Source organism: Camelina sativa, chromosome 12 (assembly GCF_000633955.1).
Source record: "Camelina sativa cultivar DH55 chromosome 12, Cs, whole genome shotgun sequence".
In the NCBI taxonomy this organism is placed as follows: Eukaryota; Viridiplantae; Streptophyta; class Magnoliopsida; order Brassicales; family Brassicaceae; genus Camelina; species Camelina sativa.
This window is the reverse complement of record NC_025696.1, coordinates 4,986,692-5,005,460: the sequence shown is the minus strand read 5'-3', so window position 1 is coordinate 5,005,460 and position 18,769 is coordinate 4,986,692. Positions and strand designations below refer to the sequence as shown.

The window sequence follows — 18,769 nt, the reverse complement described above, 5'->3', positions numbered from 1 at the left end:
ATACACCAAAATTATATTAAATTAATAACACCCAGACTTTTACACATGTCATAGAAAACTTGAATTAAACTTGATTTGTTTTCAATCCAGATTTTTGGTGTAATTAAATAACCCAGATGTCATGAACCCAGAAAAAAAAAATTAAAGAATACAAAAAAACACAGATCTGATGAATAAGTGTGATTATATACAAAGAGTTTGAGGAGAAAGAAACAGAGATTGAACCCAGAAAAAAAAAGTATGATTATATCATAAACCAAAAAAAAAAGTTATAGATCATGAACCCAAAAAAAGTTAAAGAACACAAAAAAAAAATTCTCAAAAATAATACATATCTGATGAATAAGTGTGATTATATAAAAGGATAGAGAAAAAAATCAAACAATAATATGTCAAAGGCTAGAGATCCATCTAAAGAGAGGAGAAGAAAATGAAATGATTGAAAAAAGTGTGGTATTGTATTTGTTCATATTTTAGAAGCAAAGTACGTTGAAATCCAAAATCACACAAAATCCCGTAGATATTGAATAACACTAGATTTTAATGGATTTTTAAAAATACCCAATTGAATAACGCATGATTCTTAAATACATCAAACTCTTTTAAAAACCACAATCCAATAACACCCCCTTAGTTAATCATGCATAAAAGAGAATAAAAATAGTATTTGCAAATGGATCGAGACAAAACGTGACAAGTTTATGGCAACTGAACTGATGATTGCTTTGAGTTTGTTGTTTCTTTTTAACACTTTTGAAAAATAATTATAATACGAAAATTGGCATTTTACACCGAAAGCTTAGGTTTACTTTTCCCACCCAACCTTACCTATATTTCATAAGAGTTATGAGGAAGAAGCTCTTAGATATGGACTATAAAATATATAGGGATATTGAAAATTAATTTACAAAAAATGGAACTTATGATGGTTACCCATGATATGTGTTTGGTCATTCTCTTCTACTTATTNTTTTTTTTTTTTTTTTTGTCTTTTCTACTTCTTCTTATGAAAATAACATTTACCAAACACATACGATGGCTAATTCCTAACTAAAGCTTCATTTTCTTGTTTTATCTCTTTTATTTGCTTATCTATCGATTTCAGTATTTTGGTCGAGTCTAGTCATCGACGAGAGGACTCTAAGTCTAAACTACTAACATAGAACATAACCTAATAAATTAATCCATTTTTAAAATAGGACCATGGGAATAAAACCCATTTTTAAAAAATTAAAGAAGAAAGGTTTGCTCGCACATGAGATGATTTGGACATATCATATGATCTTAAGCTTTCTATAGACCGTTGTCTCTCTTTCTTTTGTTTGTCCCCTTACCTTGTGGAGTCTTTCTCCTACTTTACTCCCCCACTTGGGAGTTCTCTGAATTTAATATTAGTATTACAAATTCGTCTTTCCTTCTCACTTCTATATATGGTAGATATATTTTGTTTTATGCATGTTCTTTTATATTTGCTACACATGTACGTCCTGCCAATTTTTTAGAATCATTGAACCTAGCACACATTTCTGTGTTAACATATATATCTACTCGTCTAGTCTCCCGTGGTCCGTTCAAGGATTCAATTTGGCTTGCTAGAAGCCTTATGAAGATTATTAACGTTTCCTACTTTTATCCCATTTATATATGATCAACCAAACTTTTACCTTCTTCAAAAGGGTAAAAGAAGATCAATCTATAAATGATGTCTACGTTAAGGAGATTAAACTTGTTAGTAGGACAATTAAGTTTCCGGACAAAATAACTATCGACTTGAGATCATATGATATATTGATATGTCCGACATATATATGTAATTGAATCTAACGTGTTCAATTATTTTGTTTACCGACATATCTTTTTGTTATGTTTCAGAACAATATTAGTATATATATGTACAAATGATATATGCGAGTTAGATATTATATCTATCAAATTCTTGTTTGTACAAGTGTACTCGAGATAGAAAGAAAACAAAAGAAGTCAATTATAGCGTTTGCATAAGTACCACTGTACTAAATAGCTATACATTTTTCTCATTATTATTGTTATAAAGCTACTATTATAATCCGCGACGTATTATTATTAGGTAAGAAGAAATTGAAGATTAATCTTTGCGTCTTGGTGTGATTAATTATAATAAGCAAGAGCCTAATGATGGGTATTCACGTGCTTAGCACAATTATATTGACCACACTAGAAACTAAAGTTATTATATATGTCTTCGCAATGTGTTTTAGCTTGTCTAAAGCTTGTCGTTTTCTTGTTTTCTACACTTATCTATTCGGCGGCGCAGTTTCCTCGATCAAGTTGTCTTTGTTACCGTTGTCTTTCCCTTCCTCCATCAAATGACATTTTTTAACCATTTGTGCGAAACATGCGTCTTATGAAACAACTGATGTCATCATTGTCTTTGTTGAGTAAAAACTTTAATGTGTTTCTTTTGGCTGAAAATGTGATTGATAATGGTCTAAGGTGGAGTAATAACGACTTGATTTCAGGCTTGGTGGTACTCGGAACCTCAAAACTCTAAACAAAAACGAAGGACACGAGACTTGACCTAGAAGCCATTTATACTTCCAATAAACAATGATGAAGTTAAATATCATAATAGTACTGATCAAAAGATATCATAAAAATCGAAAATTTGTCAGACATGTTACACTAGTTTGCTTATTTAACTAAAACTTCGGCAAAATTTTCTTCTAGCTCCGGATGATTCTCGCTTCTGATCTGAGTATTTATTTTTGTATAAAATACTTTAGGCTTTGGTACAACAACCGAGTTCGAGGACGAAGCAGTCTCCATTGATGTTCTTTTTACCTCGACAAGGGCAGAAAAGAACATAGTGATGGAGGAAAGTTTTGACAGTCTTCTTCATCATCCTCCTCCTTATCATCATCAGTACTTTACAAGTCCAGCACCTTGAGCCTTTCCAATAACTGACTCTATGGTTCCATCAAAGAGATCAAAGCTTTTCGCAACAGCAAAACCCGAAAACATACCATCCACTGCAGCACTTACAATCCCACCAGCATAACCAGCTCCTTCACCAACTGGGTATAGACCTTTCAAGCTCGTGCTCTCGTAGGTCTCATTGCTTCGAGGTATCCGAACAGGGGAGCTTGTTCTTGTCTAGTTAAAAAAAGTTGAAACATCGTTGTTATCTCTGGTCTGAAGAGTAGACTGATTCAGGACAAGGAAGATATATATAATCTACCTCTACGCCGTGAAGGAGTGCTTCCTCTGAGATGAATCCCGGTAACTGAAAGTTCAAAAGTTTAGAGAAAAACAGAAGCTAAGGATTCGTTTACAATATGTAGTGATGAGGAAATATCTAATCAACCTCTTTTTCGAACATAGAGATAGACTGTCGCAGAGCCTCTGTGATATGAGCAGGAAACAATTCATGCAGATTTGCAGACTTCACTCCTAATCTATAGCTTGATGGAGGTAAAGGTGTTTCTGTTTTACAGCACAAGAACATCCAAAATCATCAAAAACGAACAGTTAGAACAAAAAGATACGAATTGAGTATGAAACAAATAATATTTATCTACCAGATAACTTGTTTTGCAGGAAATCAGTAACTCTCTGTACAGGAACTGTGAAATCACCACCACCCATTATAGCCGCTCTTCTTTCAAACTCTCTCTAGAGAAAGAAACAAAATAAAAGGAGATATATCAAATATGAGTCAAGAGTATTAATAGTAATCCACTTTCTAATTGATACCTGATACTCTATTCCAGCTAAGGGTCCATTAAGATTGAGAATATCAAAGTCTTTTGCTGAGACTGTGACGACAAGTGCAGCATTAGCCCATTTGGATGAACGACGAGAAAATGACATGCCATTGATGCAGAGTTCGGTTGGGTTTGTGCTGGTGAGAACAACCTGAATATACACGGAAACAAGCTTATTCATGATAAATCGAAAAGAATAAAAAAACAGAAAGACACTCTTTGAGGACATTGTACCTGACCACCAGGACACATGCAGAAGGAGTAACAACTACGTTTTGATGAAGACTGCGAGAGATCCTCATCCTTATCATTCACATACTGAACAACCTTGTAATCCGCCACTGGTACTTTACCTCGTCCTTTAAGAACTTCACTAGCCATACTTGAGTACTGGAAAGAAAGACCATTACAAGAACATAGGTGTTTTATATACGAACCAAGACTTGAACAACGATAAGGTACAACAAATTCATAGGATCTGATTTACTAATGATATACTGTATGGTTTTAAGATAATTGGACCCACCTGTATATGGTTGATTAGCTCCTGAGGATGCTCAATGCGCAAACCAACCTGGTCAACACAAACCGATAGAAATCAAATAATAATACCAAGCCAGAGAAGAGGAAGCATCCAGAATATTGATTCAAATTGGACACCGACATACTAAAAAACAAGATATATGAACTTACAGCAAAATCTTTTGGGGTCAATTCAACATTACGAGAATGAAGCATCTCATATGTGTCACGCGCTGAGTGACCGACTGCAAGAACAACTGCATCAAACTTTAAATTCTGGGATGTACTCTGCAATTGGTCTGTTGAATCTGAAACCTTGACTCCAACAACACGAGAATCCTCTACCAGAAGATCATCTACCCTAGTTCCAAACTTGATAGTCACCTAATTAAGCAGATGGAATTAAACAGGATGCTCAGAGGACAAAAAAAATAGACCAAAAGCATCAAAAAGTAATAGAGAGACTTAGATCAAATCTCTCATTTTAAACTTACTCCCGCACTTTGAAGATAATGTCTGAAGTTACGGAGTAACGGAATTAGCTTATCTGTTCCTAGATGAGGCTTTCCATTGACCAATATATTATCAGGAGCTCCAAACCGAACCAACGTTTTCAACACCTGTAACAATCGAAGTAACGGTCACAATTTCTTCATTTGTACTCAAACATGAACTGCTTTTTATTTAACAATTGGTAGTCTCAAAATACTAACCGCTAAAACGGTGGCACTGTTTTTGCCTATTCGAGTAACAAGCTTTCCATCACTCCACGTACCTGCACCACCCTGCGATGCATAAGTGCTAAATATGACTTCGACAATAACACACAAAAACAGAAAACTAGCAAAACACTAAAGTACTTATGATAAGTTTAGTTGAAGAGAAGGCTTGTGAACCTCGCCAAAGCAGAAATTACTCTCCATATCCAAAATCTTACGAACTACCAAAGCGCCTATATCACGTCCTCTTTCTTCCACTGCTTGCCCTCTTTCAATCAATGTCACATCTGCACCGAACTCCGCAAGTACAAGAGCTGCAAACAAACCAGATGGACCACCACCAACAATTGCGATTTTTGGTTTGCTTCTTCCTCCTCCTCCTCCATGTTGGTGTGGATCTCCAGAGCCATTGATAATCTGAGGTTCATATTCTCCTGATGAAGTCTCACTGTTACTCTTTTTACAGTCATTCACCACACTGATTAAGTCACCCGGAACACTCTTCTCGGTAGGCACATGTTCAATAAGCCCAATCTTAGGCTCTAACCGGAAAATGAAATCATGAGCACGAGGCTCTAACTCAAGAAGCGTCTTCACATCCAAATCCACAGTATACACAAACTTGGCTTCTTTCAGAATCTAAACAAAAAAAAAATGAAAACTTCACACACTTGAACCATAATACATAACTAATAAACATACAAAATCAAAAATTGAAACCTACCTTCCTAGCGTCAAAAGATTTCCTAATCACTGAGAATGCTTCTTCAGGCAACATTGAAGCAACCTAGAAACCCCAATTTATCAAAATCACTTATAAACATCCAATTTCATCGAACCCATAAGATAAAGTTTCGAACTTTTCACCGGAAAACTCACCGGAAACTCGATCACTTTAGCGATGGCTTGAAGCAAACCTTCTGAAATCCCGAGAAAATCCTTTCCAGGGTCATCTCCGACAGGAACACCGAGCTTAGAGAGACGCCAAACACCTTCGAGCTTGTTCTTAACCTTAGCCACAGCTTCCTTCTGCTCTGTCCTCAGCTTCTTCCTCTCAGAAGGGTATCTCCGCTTCCCGGTTCGCTTCGCAGCACAGAGAATCCGGTGTGTTTGGAGACGGGGATAAGAGAGTACCGGTCTAGAATACGGAATTCGCAGTTCATGGCTCGATGAGAGAAATGAAGAACTGACGAAATTTGTTTGCGAGAGAGACATTGTGAAGTGAGCTCTCAAACTAAAAAAAGCTCGTCTCTGTGCCCAAAAGAGTTTATCCTATCATTTCAAATTGAATCGATTGGAACCCGGTTTATTCCATTGATATCCAATCCGGTTCGGTTCGGTTCGATTTTTATTTTGATTTGGTCCCATCACTTGTACACATTTTCTGAATTCAAACTCCAAATTTCTTGGATCAATAATGTTCTTTTATTCGAAAACATATAATGTTCTTGGATACTCTCCAAACACAAATTTTTAAAAAGGATTTTTTGTATCAATCAACATGAAGAATATGGAAGCAACTATTTTTGATTTCACCATCACCACATTGTTGGGTGAACAAGTGAAGTGAACCATTTGCAGATGCCAGCATTTCGAACTCAACAATCCAATATAGCTTGGCTTGTTTGTCAAGTTAAGGAACCTCCAAGGTGTTAGCCCTAAAAATTGAAGGCTTCAAATCAGAATTATATTACCAAACTAGTAATAGATTATATACAAAAATTACATAAATTTAATGAACCTTAAATTTTGATCTACCCTATAAAAACTGCATTATATGCAAGTAACACGCTAAAAACATCTCAAACTATACCCCTTTTGTAACAAACAATATTCTCTCTTGCTTGGGGTTTGGGGTTTGAGGAAAACCTTTGGTAGTGTGGTAAAAGGTGTAAACTTCTTTTTTTGTTGAATCTACAAATCTATCTGTATTTGATACAAAATAAAAACAGCAAAAATTCCCATGTTGTGAAGAGGCTAAGAATCTGATCATTAGCATCTCCGTCCTGATGCTCTCTATGGCAAGATCCCTCTATGTGTCCAAAACATATATGATCATGAGCCCATAGAAATGGCTAGTGGCATCTCACTTTCATGTGAAGCGATAGTAGAATTGCTGGAGGTTGACATTCGTTTTTTCGATTGATTCCCTTCAATAGACACAAGAACTTGGCCTTGTGCGTGAGCTATTGTATCTGGCTCATCAGCAGGAGGCTCTAAAGATTGCTCAGGAGGGTCAACATCGCGTGACTGGGGTTCTCCATTCCCGTTGTTATTGTTACCACCGGAACCAATGACCATTCTAAATCCAAAAGTGCGTGAAATAATGCGGTATGCAAAGGTTAGGATCCAAAAGAACCAAGGGAGACAAACGAAGAAAATGCCAAGGTAGGATAGCCAAATTGGAGGGTAAGGAAGGACTGTGTATGCAATGAGACAACCGCCTCCAACCGCGATTGATAGGAAAAGAAATAAGGTAATGAGACAGATGAACGCCTGCCCCGCCCGTGGATCTGGCACAGGCATTATGATTCTATGGAAGGATCGATATCTCAAAGATGATCAAGGATCTCTCACGGGACGCTTAAAGGTACTACTATATCATCCTCCATTTACAAATTGCTCTTTCTTCTTCTTCTTCTTCCTCCAATTCTTTTTTTTTTTTTTTGGTTTTGTTATAATGATTTTGATAGGTTGAAACAAGAATAAACAGAACAAATCCCACACACACAGACAAAAAAAAAAAAAGAGCGATTAAGAAAAAGAAAAACACAAGAGGGTATTTCTGTTTTGTTTGTGTGTGTGACTTATAATTTGACAAGAATAGTCATTTATTTTCCTCCATTTGCCATTCCATAGGAGAGGGACGTCCGTAGATACAGGACTTAATTATAACACTGAATATCGTTAGATCACAATCTTAGTTAATTATAATGAATATGTATGCTCCCATGCACGGTTTTCAAACTTATTCCAAACTAATATTTGAAAAATTAACCTTAGTATTGTCAAAGAGGTTGTACCAATATAGAATTATACTATATGATTGAATGATGGTATAGACGTCATCATTGTCCGTACACCGTACTCTAATGAAGTCATGTATGCCAAGTTACTCGCAAAAGAAAAAACATGCATAGTTAGGCAAATATATTGGTTTGGGACTTCTTTAGATGTCGGTTAACCAAAATTTGGGACATAAAAGTAGGGAAACGAAACAAAAAGTACTAATATCATGTTATTTCATAATAAAACACGCCTAATACGAGAATTCTTAAGACGATATTAGCATGCATTTCTATGTCCTGAATTCTGAATGCATATACACAAAAATGGACAACAACAAATTGTGTAGTATATATTTCTGAAGATTTGTTAACTTATTAACTATATCAATAAGTAAATATGGGACGTGTCAAAGACTTTAAATCTAGCAAATAAATCTAGTAAATATGTTAACCATTGTAAATCTAGTCAACAACACACATGTTCCAAGTTAACAAATTTGTAATATTATGATTTTAAATCTATCATTGACTTACTACTTCTTGATATAGTAATAATTTCATTTAACTTTGAATGAAAACATATGAAATTCAAAAAGAATCTCATTCCATTTCTGTTTGTTTTGTTAAGGAAAAACATGAAGTCTTGTTCTATGTTCAAACACAGTTAATATGAGAGAATCCAAAATCGCATAAACCAAGACTACTGTTCATTCAACAGTGTTCTTTTTATAATAATAATAACTATGTAAGCATATAAATCTTTTCCCTTTAAATCTTGTTCAAACTCTTGGTGAAAGTTTACAAAAAAAGGTTAGGATTAAAGATAAGGTTGAATGTATAAAATTTATGTTTGATTACCATAAGTGGATTTAAGAATAAACATTATGTTGACTAATGACTACCAAAAAAAAAAAAAAAGAGGAAGTGTTAGTACCACGTGGCAAATGTTCTATCTATAGCCGTCATAAGAAAAAGAAAATAACAAAAATGTAAATATGGAACCAGTGGCTGTACGCCAGCGAATTAACTAAATTATTTATTAGAATCAAGTAAATGACAAGATTAGCCTTCTCTCAATGAACATAACGTGGTGGCTAGTCTGGTAATTTCGTGAGCACTTGGAGTCAAAATAAGAACGGCGCGTGTCGGTACAGTCACGAGAGACGCGCGTCGATAGCCGCCAGGAGAATCCTCTTTTACACAATCAAAGTTTACAGAGAGAGAGAGAAAGAGAGAGAGAGAGAGATCCCGTACATGTTTATATACTCTGATTTCTAGGGTTTGCTTTCGCGTTTCAGATTTAACACAAAAACAAAAAAATTAAAAATTCAGACTTTTTTGTTATTCAATTTCGTGGTTTCGTTTGGTGGGTTATCTGAAAAATTCTGAATTTTGGAATTTGTGGAGGGAAAGGTTTCGTTTTTTTTTTGGATTGGGGATGGTGGAGATGAGGAAATCTGGAGGTTTAAGAGCGGAGTCTGAATTGGCGGCCAAGTGTCGAGATGAGCTGCCGGTTAAATTGGAGATAGCTGAGGATGATTTAGAAGAAGAGCATGCTCCTTTCAACAAACGATCCAAGGTTTGTTTTTTATTTCTTCCTCTTCTCTTCTCTTCTGTTATTTTCAGATTAGCTGATCTGTTTTTGTTTCTGTGGTAATTTTTAATAGCAATTCCTAGTTTTTAAGCTGCTTTATACATTTCTTCTTCATAAATGAATTGGATTCTTAGGCGAATTTAATGTTGAAGATTTTATATGATTTATGAAGATTTGTGTCTCGTTTTGGTTGTTATACGATGGTCTTGTGTTTTTGTTTTGGGTGATGTATCGTTTTTTTTTTTAATTTATTTAATTATTGCATTGAATTAGTTGTGGAGCTCTGGGGGAAGCTCATCGCCAATGGTACCAGCTAAGTATAACCCGCTTGATGAGCCGAGTCCTCTTGGATTGAGCCTTAGGAAGAGTCCATCTTTGTTGGAGTTGATTCAGATGAGGCTAACTCATTGTGGTGATTCGAAATCTGAAACGATGCAAGCTGGTGGTGCTGTTGGCTCTGGTGTTAAGAAAGAAAGCAAAGGTCTTGCTGCTGCTTCTGCTGCATCAGTTGGATCGAGTTTGGCACCAGGAAGTATTGAGAAGCTTAAAGCTTCCAACTTTCCTGCTTCGCTTTTGAAGATCGGGCAGTGGGAGGTGAGTAGTCCTTGGGAAATGTTTTCGTTTTGATATATGTTTTTCATGGTGCTTTCAGAATCTGACTTGACATGGTTTCTTTTTCTTTTGTTTTTGTAGTATAAATCGAGGTACGAAGGTGATTTGGTGGCGAAGTGTTACTTTGCAAAACACAAACTTGTTTGGGAAGTGTTGGAACAAGGTCTTAAGAGTAAAATCGAGATCCAATGGTCTGATATTATGGCTCTAAAGGCAAACTGTCCTGAAGATGGACCTGGAACTTTGACTCTCGTGGTATAGTATACACTCATATTCTTTTCTTTTTCCCAACCTATTGCTCTTGTTCAACTTTAATCACTTGTGACTTTATGTTTCAGCTTGCTAGACAGCCCTTATTTTTCCGGGAAACAAACCCACAGCCTAGAAAACATACTTTGTGGCAGGCGACGTCAGATTTTACTGATGGCCAAGCCAGCATGAACAGGTACATGCATTTCCTGTGTCCTCTGTTCTTATGAGGAAAAGATTTCATGTAATTTTTTTCTGAATAAATTGTTTATGTCCTACTTCAGCTAATGATAATCTCCTTGTGATCTGTTAGGCAGCATTTTCTGCAGTGTGCTCAAGGGATAATGAACAAACATTTCGAAAAGCTTGTTCAATGTGACCATCGTCTGTTCCATCTAAGCCGACAGCCGGAGATAGCTATGGACTCTCCCTACTTTGATGCACGGCAATCAATTTTTGAGGATCCAAATGAATCAAAAGGCCATCCTTTTGGGAATTTGAATCTTAACACAGGTCCTGCAATCTCTGGGACTCATAATTTAGCATCTCCTGTTGGGGCTCAGTCGTCATCTGAGCATATGTATCTGTCTCATGAAGCACCATCACCCAGCTCAGGTATTGTAGTAACCGTTCGTTCAGCTTGCTTTCGTAGCTCCTTATTTGAATATAGTTTTCCATTCTCACTTTTGTTGAACCAGATTAAGATTGTAAATTTCTTATTGGGGTCTGTTTGCTTCATTCATTTGTAGTGATAGATGCTCGTGCAAATGAAGGAATAGGGGGTTCTGAAGCAGTCAATTCAAGAAACAGAACGGATTGTGGTCAGATCGAAGCACCTGGACTACATCAATCTATGTCGCTGAGTGATTTTCTTTCAGTTCTCTGTGATTCAAAAAACACAGCGGATTCGAGTCTGGCTGGAGAAGTAGCTGGACTAGACCACTCTATGTCAGTTAGTGATTTCGTTGCATTTTTATCTGATTCAAGAAATATAACTGATTCAGATCAGATCAAAGTACCTGGACTACACCAATCTATGTCAGTGAGCGATTTCGTTGGACTGCTTTCTGATCCTGCTGGTGGAAGTCATCCAGAACATGTGGAGAAATTTGAGATCATGAAACAGCAGTTGCTAAGTGATAATATCCAGTTCGAGGCACCAGATGAGAGGTCTCTTATGCCAAGGGTTAACTCTTTATTCAACCTCTTGTACAAGGACCCCAACGTCACTGTAAGCTCACAGCCCAATACTGAGATTTCGGTTGGATTGAAGTCTGAACCCAATGATCCGAAGGGAATTGTTTCTGACCACAACAGAGGTATTGATCCAGCTTCTAGCAGCAAACCACAGGGTATGTTAAGGAAAGACTCATTCGGTGATCTGCTATTACACCTGCCCCGGATCACATCCTTGCCAAAGTTCTTGTCCAACATTTCAGAAGAAGATGGTGATGCATATAATAGATAATTTATAGATTTCGACTTTCTTTTATGGATTTGGCAAATATAGGAACCTGGACTTGTAGCTTTTCTGTTTTTTTCTTGTAAATCAAATTTATCTCTTTGGTAACTACAACCCTTACAGGGATTTGAAGAAAACATGTTTTGGTAATTAATTTCTGTAGATTATTCCCAATATAAAACGATGTTTGCAGAGGCGTAAGCATTTCGTTATTTATTGTAATAAACCTTTACTATTTCTCTTATCTTGTTCTTTTTATTACAGCATTTAACGCAAAGCAGAGTAATATACAAGGATAAAAAGAATAAACTAAGATCAGTGATCATCAGCTGTACATAAAGAAGAAAGATATAAAATAAAAGAAATTAGAAAATAAAAAAACGGGACGAATGACACCCAACACCCACAAATCATATAAGGGGCTGTCTCGTTTTAGATTGTGTCATTTGAATCCAAAGTATTTACACTTTTTTTTTTTTCCTTTTTGGGGGGAGGTGTTTCTTCCATCACATCTATCTGCCTTAAGAACAAGCAGAAGGATCAGGAAGCTTGTTGATGAATAGCAGTGTCAGGAAGCATTGCTATCGTCACTATGAAGTATTCACATCCTGAAGAGAGACCATAAGGGTTTGATGTTGTAGTTGCTGAAGATGATTTTGAGATTGAACTTGATGCCAGAGTTCTCGAGACCTGGTCTGAGCCGAGATGATGCGTCTTACCCGCCTCGAGAGATGCAGAAGCTGAAAGTGATGATGGCAGTTTCACTAATTGGCGCTCGATGTGGACAATCTGTCCAACAATGTATGTAGGCCGGTTTGGGAGATGATCTGTGAACAATGCCTCGGATTCAGAAGACAAATAGTAATTTGGGCAGTTCCTGTTGATCGCCTCGTAATGCCCTGCCTGGTTTAGCACAAATGCTGCTATCTCATGGACTTCAAGACGACCAAATGATATCTTTTCCTTATTTGCCTGTCACCACAAGAAGTTAACCAATTTTCTCATTCAGTACTAAATTATAAATGTGTGAAAGAAAGAGAACATTTGCTGCAAGAACCATGACTGTTACTAGAGATAACAAGAGTCTACCTGCTTCCCAAGTTGGTGCTTAGCGTACAATGTTTTCACCATCTCTTTCTTTTCTTCCAAGTCCTTTCTTGTCTGTTCACTTGTAGCTTCAAGATTTTGGCACTTTTCCAGTAATTCCTCCCGGTGTTTGGAGAGGAAGCTAACTTTGTCTGCCAGGACTCGGATGCATTTCCGGAACTCAGCAGTACCATCATCTTCATTTTCATTAACGGAGCTGTGAAATTCCCAAGTGGAAGAAACGCAAATCCAGAGAAACATTTTCAGAACAAGAGCTTAAAAAGTGCATAAGTACTGTCATATACACAAGTGAGAAAGGACTAAGGTTATCGCTTTGGGAAGCAGTACAGACGGAACTTACTTGGCTAAAGCTTGAGCCAAAGTTCGCAAGGAGTCAGCAAAATCAGCAATCCCATTACCAGCACAGACAGAGCTCCGGAATCTTTCAAAGAGACCTCGCATCTTCACAGCTGAAGCACGAAGTGCATTATACTGAGAAGCTCTACGATCAGCAGCACAAAGATGGGTCTGGGCTTCTTCTCTTGCTTCATGTAAGCAGTTCTCCAAATGTGCACAGTTCATCTACATCCAAAATAGCAATACTTACCACATCAATGGGAACACTTACGGGGAAATAAGGTTACTATTATATGCAATGTACAGAAGCTATCTGGTGAAATAGCAGAACCATGCTTATTGTATCTCTAGATTTTTTAGGTGAAATGTCTGTCAAATCACAGACATAAAATTGTTCAATGTTTTAGTAACTAAATGATTGAAGCGAAGAACTCCCACAATTTGAGTTATTGGTGTAAACCAAGATCTCAGGAAAGCCTCGATCTAAGACTCCTGGAACTGGTTGGCATTACTAAAAATCATATTTAACCTGATATTAGCACCTTGGATACTACAAATTAGACATCTAGGACAAAAATAATACCAGCAACCAAAAGAGTGACAGAAAATGGTGTAAAGATAACATAACAAAAAGAAAAGACAAACTCCTAGTCTAACAATGCAATTAATAGATATCAGAGTTGGAAAGATAGGAGAAACAGCCAAAAATGAAATCTGCCAACCTGGGATTCTTCAAGAAGCTTCTGATTGGTTTCCAACTCTCTGCTCAAATTGGATACCTCTTCCATAGCACTATTTAGCTTGGACTCTGTTTCACTCAGTTTATTGGACTTTTCCATCAGCTCATTTCTAAGTTCCAAGATAATACCATCACTGTGTTTGGCATCTAAACCTCTGCCAGTTGCCGCATTATCATCGAAAGATTTCGTTGGGCTCTCTGCTGTCGAACTAGTACTTAGAAACACACCCATTTCCCCTGCCACATTATCCTTTCCACCTTTCTCATGGTTTTGCTGGCTTTCCAGCATCGATGAGTCAAGCGGATGACCGAGCACCTGAGAGGAATCGACCATATTCTCATCCATACCTTCCCGAGCTTTACATGGCTGCTTGCTAGTAAGGTTTGAAACACATGAGACCTCATCCATGGGTTCTGAACCAGATACATGAGTTTTATTTCCTTCCACGTCACATGAAGCTTCTACTTTGTATTCACTAACTTTTGCATCCATAAGGTTCAAGCCAGATGCATCTTTATTATTATGTCTCTGTCCCTGCAGATACTCATCAGAAAGACGTTGTTCCAGTTCACGGATGCGCTTCTCATATGAATCACAGTGCCTTTGTTTTTCCTTGAGCATAATTAGAAGATGTTTCTCATACTCATCTTTGGCCTGCAATGCCTCTGCTGTCTTCTCTGCAGCATTTTTCATCAAATTTTCTACTTCACTTTCATCCACTAAATCATATTCAAATTGTGGGCCTAATGAACAGATCCGAGAGATTGCAGAAGCAAGGTCAGCTTTTAGTTTTGCATTCTCAACTTCCATCTTGCTGGTCCCAGCTATCTCTACTAATTCAGAGGCTGCTAGGATATCATCAAAATTGTCTTTGTCGAAAGTGTCTAAACCTATCTCATCAGGCTCAGCAGAAAGCGAGCTATCACTAGACATGGTCAGTGAACTTCTTAAGGATGCAACCTTCGAATGTAACCCAACTAGATACTCAGGAGCATATCGATCAACATCCGCGATCTCAATATTTAGCAAACTGGTATCAAAAGGAGCGAGATTGACATCACACTGAGTGGGAGTATCAAATAAACCCATTGAAGCCAACACGTCACGAGGTACGAAGGAACCATGTGTTTTAAGAAACTCCTCACGTCTTCTGACCTCTGTTTCCCTCTTCATAGCAAGCTTCTCTGCCAATTGCCCAGCCATGCCCATGTAAAGCTTCATAGAGGCTTTTCTTCTCACCACCTCTGCAAGACAGGCCCTATAAGCGGGGCCAACACCACGGACTAACTTCAAGTCTGCAAATAAGTCATCCTGGCGCACCATTGCCTCTCTAAAAACAGGAAACTGTAACTTAGCATCTTTGATGATATATGTGACGTACGTTATCTTTTGCATGTAACTGTGTACAAAGTTGTTCATCTCATTCTTCTTATTCTTGCAGAAATCTAGCAACTCTGAAATCGAGTTATAGCAAGATTGCATTTTGGGAAGGTGATTCTTGTCATGCACTTCGTACATAGGACCCAGGGCTGAAACAGCATCATGGGGACGGAGGGATGAGGTAAGTTGGCTAGACATGCAATCATCCACAAGTTTCTTAACCGTATTGACATCCTTGCTGTTTCAAGATTTATAATAAAACACAGTCAGATAACAGCAATTTCAATTGTGTAAAATGAAAAGTTCTTCATCAATTGAATTGACCACTAAACAACATCAAATTCCCAACGGAGACGAACGAAAAGGTGTTCCAAGTTAACGAAATGGACAAACCTGAGGGATTGCATTATGCTCTTCTCCTCATCAATGAACCGCTCATGATCTTTAACAGTCCCTTCTAAGTTCTTCATTGATAAGGAAGCCCTGCAAGCAAACAACTCCTCCACCTTGCGCTTGACTTCGACAAACATCTGCTGGAACTGTGCAATCTTATTCTCAAATTGCCTGTGAGAGCTAGCACAATTCTCTACAGCCTTTTTGAGGTTATCTTCCTTGACAAAATCCAATAAGCATTTCCTTGAATCAGTTTGAAGATAAGGGTGAATCTTAGCTGACCTTAGTTTCTCAATATCCCTTCCAAAGTTCATCAGCAAATCAGAGTGGAGGCGGTGTTGATGCTTATAACGCTTCATAAATTCAAGAAAGTTCTGATAGATCACCCTGTAATACTGTTCCAGATTCCGCGTAGCAACTTCAACAGCCCGCTGTTGTACCTTTTGCTCTCTGGTTAACCTGTCGCAGTTCTCATGCTTCACAACCGTGCAATTGTAGATGGTGCGGCCTTTATGGAAATGGTACCGAAATTGCCTTTCATACAAAGGTAAAGCCTTTAAAGCAGGATCTGATGCATCGTCCAAGGGATGATGTTCATGTAATGAAGCCGGTGGTAAAGCGTCAGCAATGTCTTGTAAATCTACATCTTCCGGTGATGGCGGATGAGAGTTACTTTGCAGCATAGCCTTGTTGAAAATAAAAACTTCCCTGTCACTAGCAGGAAGCCCAAAAGCAGAAAGCAGCTTTTGTGGCTCAAGTTTCATATCCAGGGAGAGAAGCAGCTGATCAGAGAAGGCAATACCAGAAACAGATTCAACAAAACGCATCACAGATTCAACAGAAGTAGTCCCGCTGCATTCAAATTCAAACGAGTGGCCATTCTCAGCCACACAGAGAAGAAGCTTGCCATCATCGACGAAACTCCCAGTGAAGCTTCCGCTCATCGTTAACCACCAAAAAGCTTGTCAACAAAATCCTCAACCGCAGAATCCCCCTAAAGCCCACAGCCAAAATAAGAAAGGTGACTTCACCAAAGGCAAAGCAACGCCAAATCAAAAGCCTTCCAACACAGAATCACAAACCACGAATCTGTAAAAGAAGAGGACTTTTCTATATCTTCTTCGATCCTTGACCAACAAAATCCAGATTCATCAAAAACCCTTGTCGAATCTCAGAGCTTTTTGATATGTTGTAATCACAAAAGACCTTTCAAAACCCAGGGAGATACACACAAAATCAGAATCCAGCGTTTAGCTCAAAAGTACCCACCACGAAAAATCCTCAAAGTCTCGAAATTTAAGCCCAAATTTCACCAAAATCAAATATCCAACCAAATCAAATATCCCCCTTTCTTCGCCTTCGAACGTACCCAGAATCCAATTTTTGTTTTTTTTGGTTTTCTCTATAATAAAAGGAACAAAAAGAAGAAGAGAAGCGAACCCTAGAAGACGCAAAAAAAAGAAGCAGACGTGATACGAGAAACGAACGCGATTGCGTGAAGAGACGAGTGTCAAAGTCGAAGGAATTATCCAAAAAACCAAAAGGATCAAACTTCTCGTCTTCACGAAACCCTCTTCCCACCACTAAAACTATTTAATATTCTCTCAATCTTTCTTCTTCTTCCTCCTCCTCTACCACTTCGCTTCTACAATGAATTTTCTCAATTTTTTTTTTCCAGTAAATTTTTGGTTTTTTGTTTAATTAATGGAAAGTTACGCAGAAGCTTCTGATGTAAGTTTACTCTCTCACGCAACACTAGAGTCGAAGAAGAACCCTTTCGCGTGCCCTTCTTCCTCTGTCGAAGAGAAGACAAGATAAAGCCTAAATTTTTATTAAAGCTTATTATTTTATTTTTTTTATCGGGCCGCAGTAACTTTATAAGTATTTCAATTTCACCCCAATAGTTTTATTACTTAAATATAAACCTGCTACGTCATCAAGTCATATTTGGCTATTGGCATTACCAGATTTACCGGTTACCTTGAGTTCGGTTCATCTAGTTTAAGTTCAATTTGGTTTGTTTTGTTTTTAAAAAAAGTTTTTAACATACTTATAAACAGTTAAACCAGATCGATTTGGTTTGTTTTAATCAAATCGAACCAACAGATACGATTTCTTTTAATACCAAAACTTATACCATATTTGGCATTTCCTAGTTTGGAACCATTGTGGCCATAACTATATCTGAATTCATTGTGTATGTAACGTATGGATATTTTAATATGTATTTAGTGGAAAAATATATAATGTAAATTTGGCATTTCCTATCATATGATAAGCTTGATTGGCATGTGATGTGAATTGGACCACACACATACACAAATGCATATATCGGCCATAGGCGGTCCATCATTATTGGAAAGAAAAAATGATTAATTTTTAAGTATGCAAACAACTTGACATTGAAAATGATATTCTGAAAGTGATCTTTCATTGTTTATACACAAATTTTGGCCGTAACTCGTTACATTTTTAAAAGAAAAATGTATGTTAAACTGAGTAAAATGGGTTGCATTTAATTGTTACTTAAACCAAATATCATTCATCTTCTATTCCATCAATTCTCCTCAATAGTACCATTTGGACCCTATTAGATAGATGTGTTAAGAGTTATCCACACCAATAAGATGTAGAAAGACCACCTTTTGATTGTAATTAATATATATGTGGACAAAAAGGTAAACACTTTACATAATTCCAAAGGCTATACGTAACATCAGATTGGTTGAGCTTCCACATGGGAATTCTGCAAATCTGTAATCTTCTGTAGATGCCAAATATGCTATTCTTCGATATAGGGAGAAAAAAAAATTCTCCTCTATTCTGGTTTATATAGTACTTGTAAATGGTCCTCACTCGAAACCCAACATCTCTTAAAGCAATGTTTTTTTTTTTTTTTTTTTT

At 37.2% G+C, this 18,769-nt stretch overlaps 4 protein-coding genes across 5 annotated transcripts; 1 reads left to right on the top strand and 3 right to left on the bottom strand.

Moving 5' to 3' along the window:
• On the bottom strand, positions 2,601 to 6,222 carry LOC104730229 (uncharacterized protein Cbei_0202-like). The gene is made up of 13 exons (XM_010449373.1): positions 5,864 to 6,222; positions 5,709 to 5,771; positions 5,162 to 5,623; positions 4,979 to 5,050; positions 4,760 to 4,885; positions 4,437 to 4,649; positions 4,270 to 4,317; positions 3,978 to 4,133; positions 3,733 to 3,894; positions 3,558 to 3,651; positions 3,344 to 3,462; positions 3,218 to 3,262; positions 2,601 to 3,132 (listed from the first exon to the last, which is right to left on the bottom strand). Exons 1-13 carry the CDS (start codon positions 6,197 to 6,199, stop codon positions 2,899 to 2,901), a joined length of 2,130 nt encoding a protein of 709 aa, XP_010447675.1. The 5' UTR covers positions 6,200 to 6,222; the 3' UTR covers positions 2,601 to 2,898.
• On the bottom strand, positions 6,784 to 7,653 carry LOC104730228. The gene has a single exon (XM_010449372.2). The coding sequence runs from the start codon at positions 7,508 to 7,510 to the stop codon at positions 7,040 to 7,042; it is 471 nt and encodes a 156-aa protein (XP_010447674.1). The 5' UTR covers positions 7,511 to 7,653; the 3' UTR covers positions 6,784 to 7,039.
• Positions 9,174 to 12,076, top strand: LOC104730227. Of its 2 annotated transcripts, none has more exons than XM_019234059.1 (6): positions 9,174 to 9,571; positions 9,860 to 10,180; positions 10,280 to 10,453; positions 10,537 to 10,643; positions 10,761 to 11,062; positions 11,203 to 12,076. In XM_019234059.1, exons 1-6 carry the CDS (start codon positions 9,431 to 9,433, stop codon positions 11,913 to 11,915), a joined length of 1,758 nt encoding a protein of 585 aa, XP_019089604.1. In that variant the 5' UTR covers positions 9,174 to 9,430; the 3' UTR covers positions 11,916 to 12,076. The 2 variants fall into 2 exon arrangements, with proteins under 2 accessions (XP_019089604.1, XP_010447673.1); XM_010449371.2 differs by having other exon boundaries at positions 9,178 to 9,571; positions 11,197 to 12,076.
• LOC104730226 (autophagy-related protein 11-like) lies at positions 12,203 to 17,672 on the bottom strand. The gene is made up of 5 exons (XM_010449370.2): positions 15,866 to 17,672; positions 14,075 to 15,710; positions 13,357 to 13,577; positions 12,999 to 13,212; positions 12,203 to 12,881 (listed from the first exon to the last, which is right to left on the bottom strand). The coding sequence occupies exons 1-5, from the start codon at positions 16,807 to 16,809 to the stop codon at positions 12,450 to 12,452; spliced, it is 3,447 nt and encodes a 1,148-aa protein (XP_010447672.1). The 5' UTR covers positions 16,810 to 17,672; the 3' UTR covers positions 12,203 to 12,449.

Coding starts and splice junctions, on each gene's coding strand:
- LOC104730229 (XM_010449373.1), bottom strand. CDS start 6,199: ATGTCTCTCTCGCAAACAAATTTCGTCAGTTCTTCATTTCTCTCATCG. Junction 4,886..4,978: donor ACAGTGCCACCGTTTTAGCG/GTTAGTATTTTG, acceptor CGATTGTTACAG/GTGTTGAAAACGTTGGTTCG. Junction 3,263..3,343: donor TCTCTATGTTCGAAAAAGAG/GTTGATTAGATA, acceptor TTGAACTTTCAG/TTACCGGGATTCATCTCAGA.
- LOC104730228 (XM_010449372.2), bottom strand. CDS start 7,510: ATGCCTGTGCCAGATCCACGGGCGGGGCAGGCGTTCATCTGTCTCATT.
- LOC104730227 (XM_010449371.2), top strand. CDS start 9,431: ATGGTGGAGATGAGGAAATCTGGAGGTTTAAGAGCGGAGTCTGAATTG. Junction 10,181..10,279: donor TGAAGATCGGGCAGTGGGAG/GTGAGTAGTCCT, acceptor TTGTTTTTGTAG/TATAAATCGAGGTACGAAGG. Junction 10,454..10,536: donor CTGGAACTTTGACTCTCGTG/GTATAGTATACA, acceptor TTTATGTTTCAG/CTTGCTAGACAGCCCTTATT.
- LOC104730226 (XM_010449370.2), bottom strand. CDS start 16,809: ATGAGCGGAAGCTTCACTGGGAGTTTCGTCGATGATGGCAAGCTTCTT. Junction 13,578..14,074: donor AGCTTCTTGAAGAATCCCAG/GTTGGCAGATTT, acceptor TTTTGGATGTAG/ATGAACTGTGCACATTTGGA. Junction 13,213..13,356: donor TTGGCTCAAGCTTTAGCCAA/GTAAGTTCCGTC, acceptor GGAATTTCACAG/CTCCGTTAATGAAAATGAAG.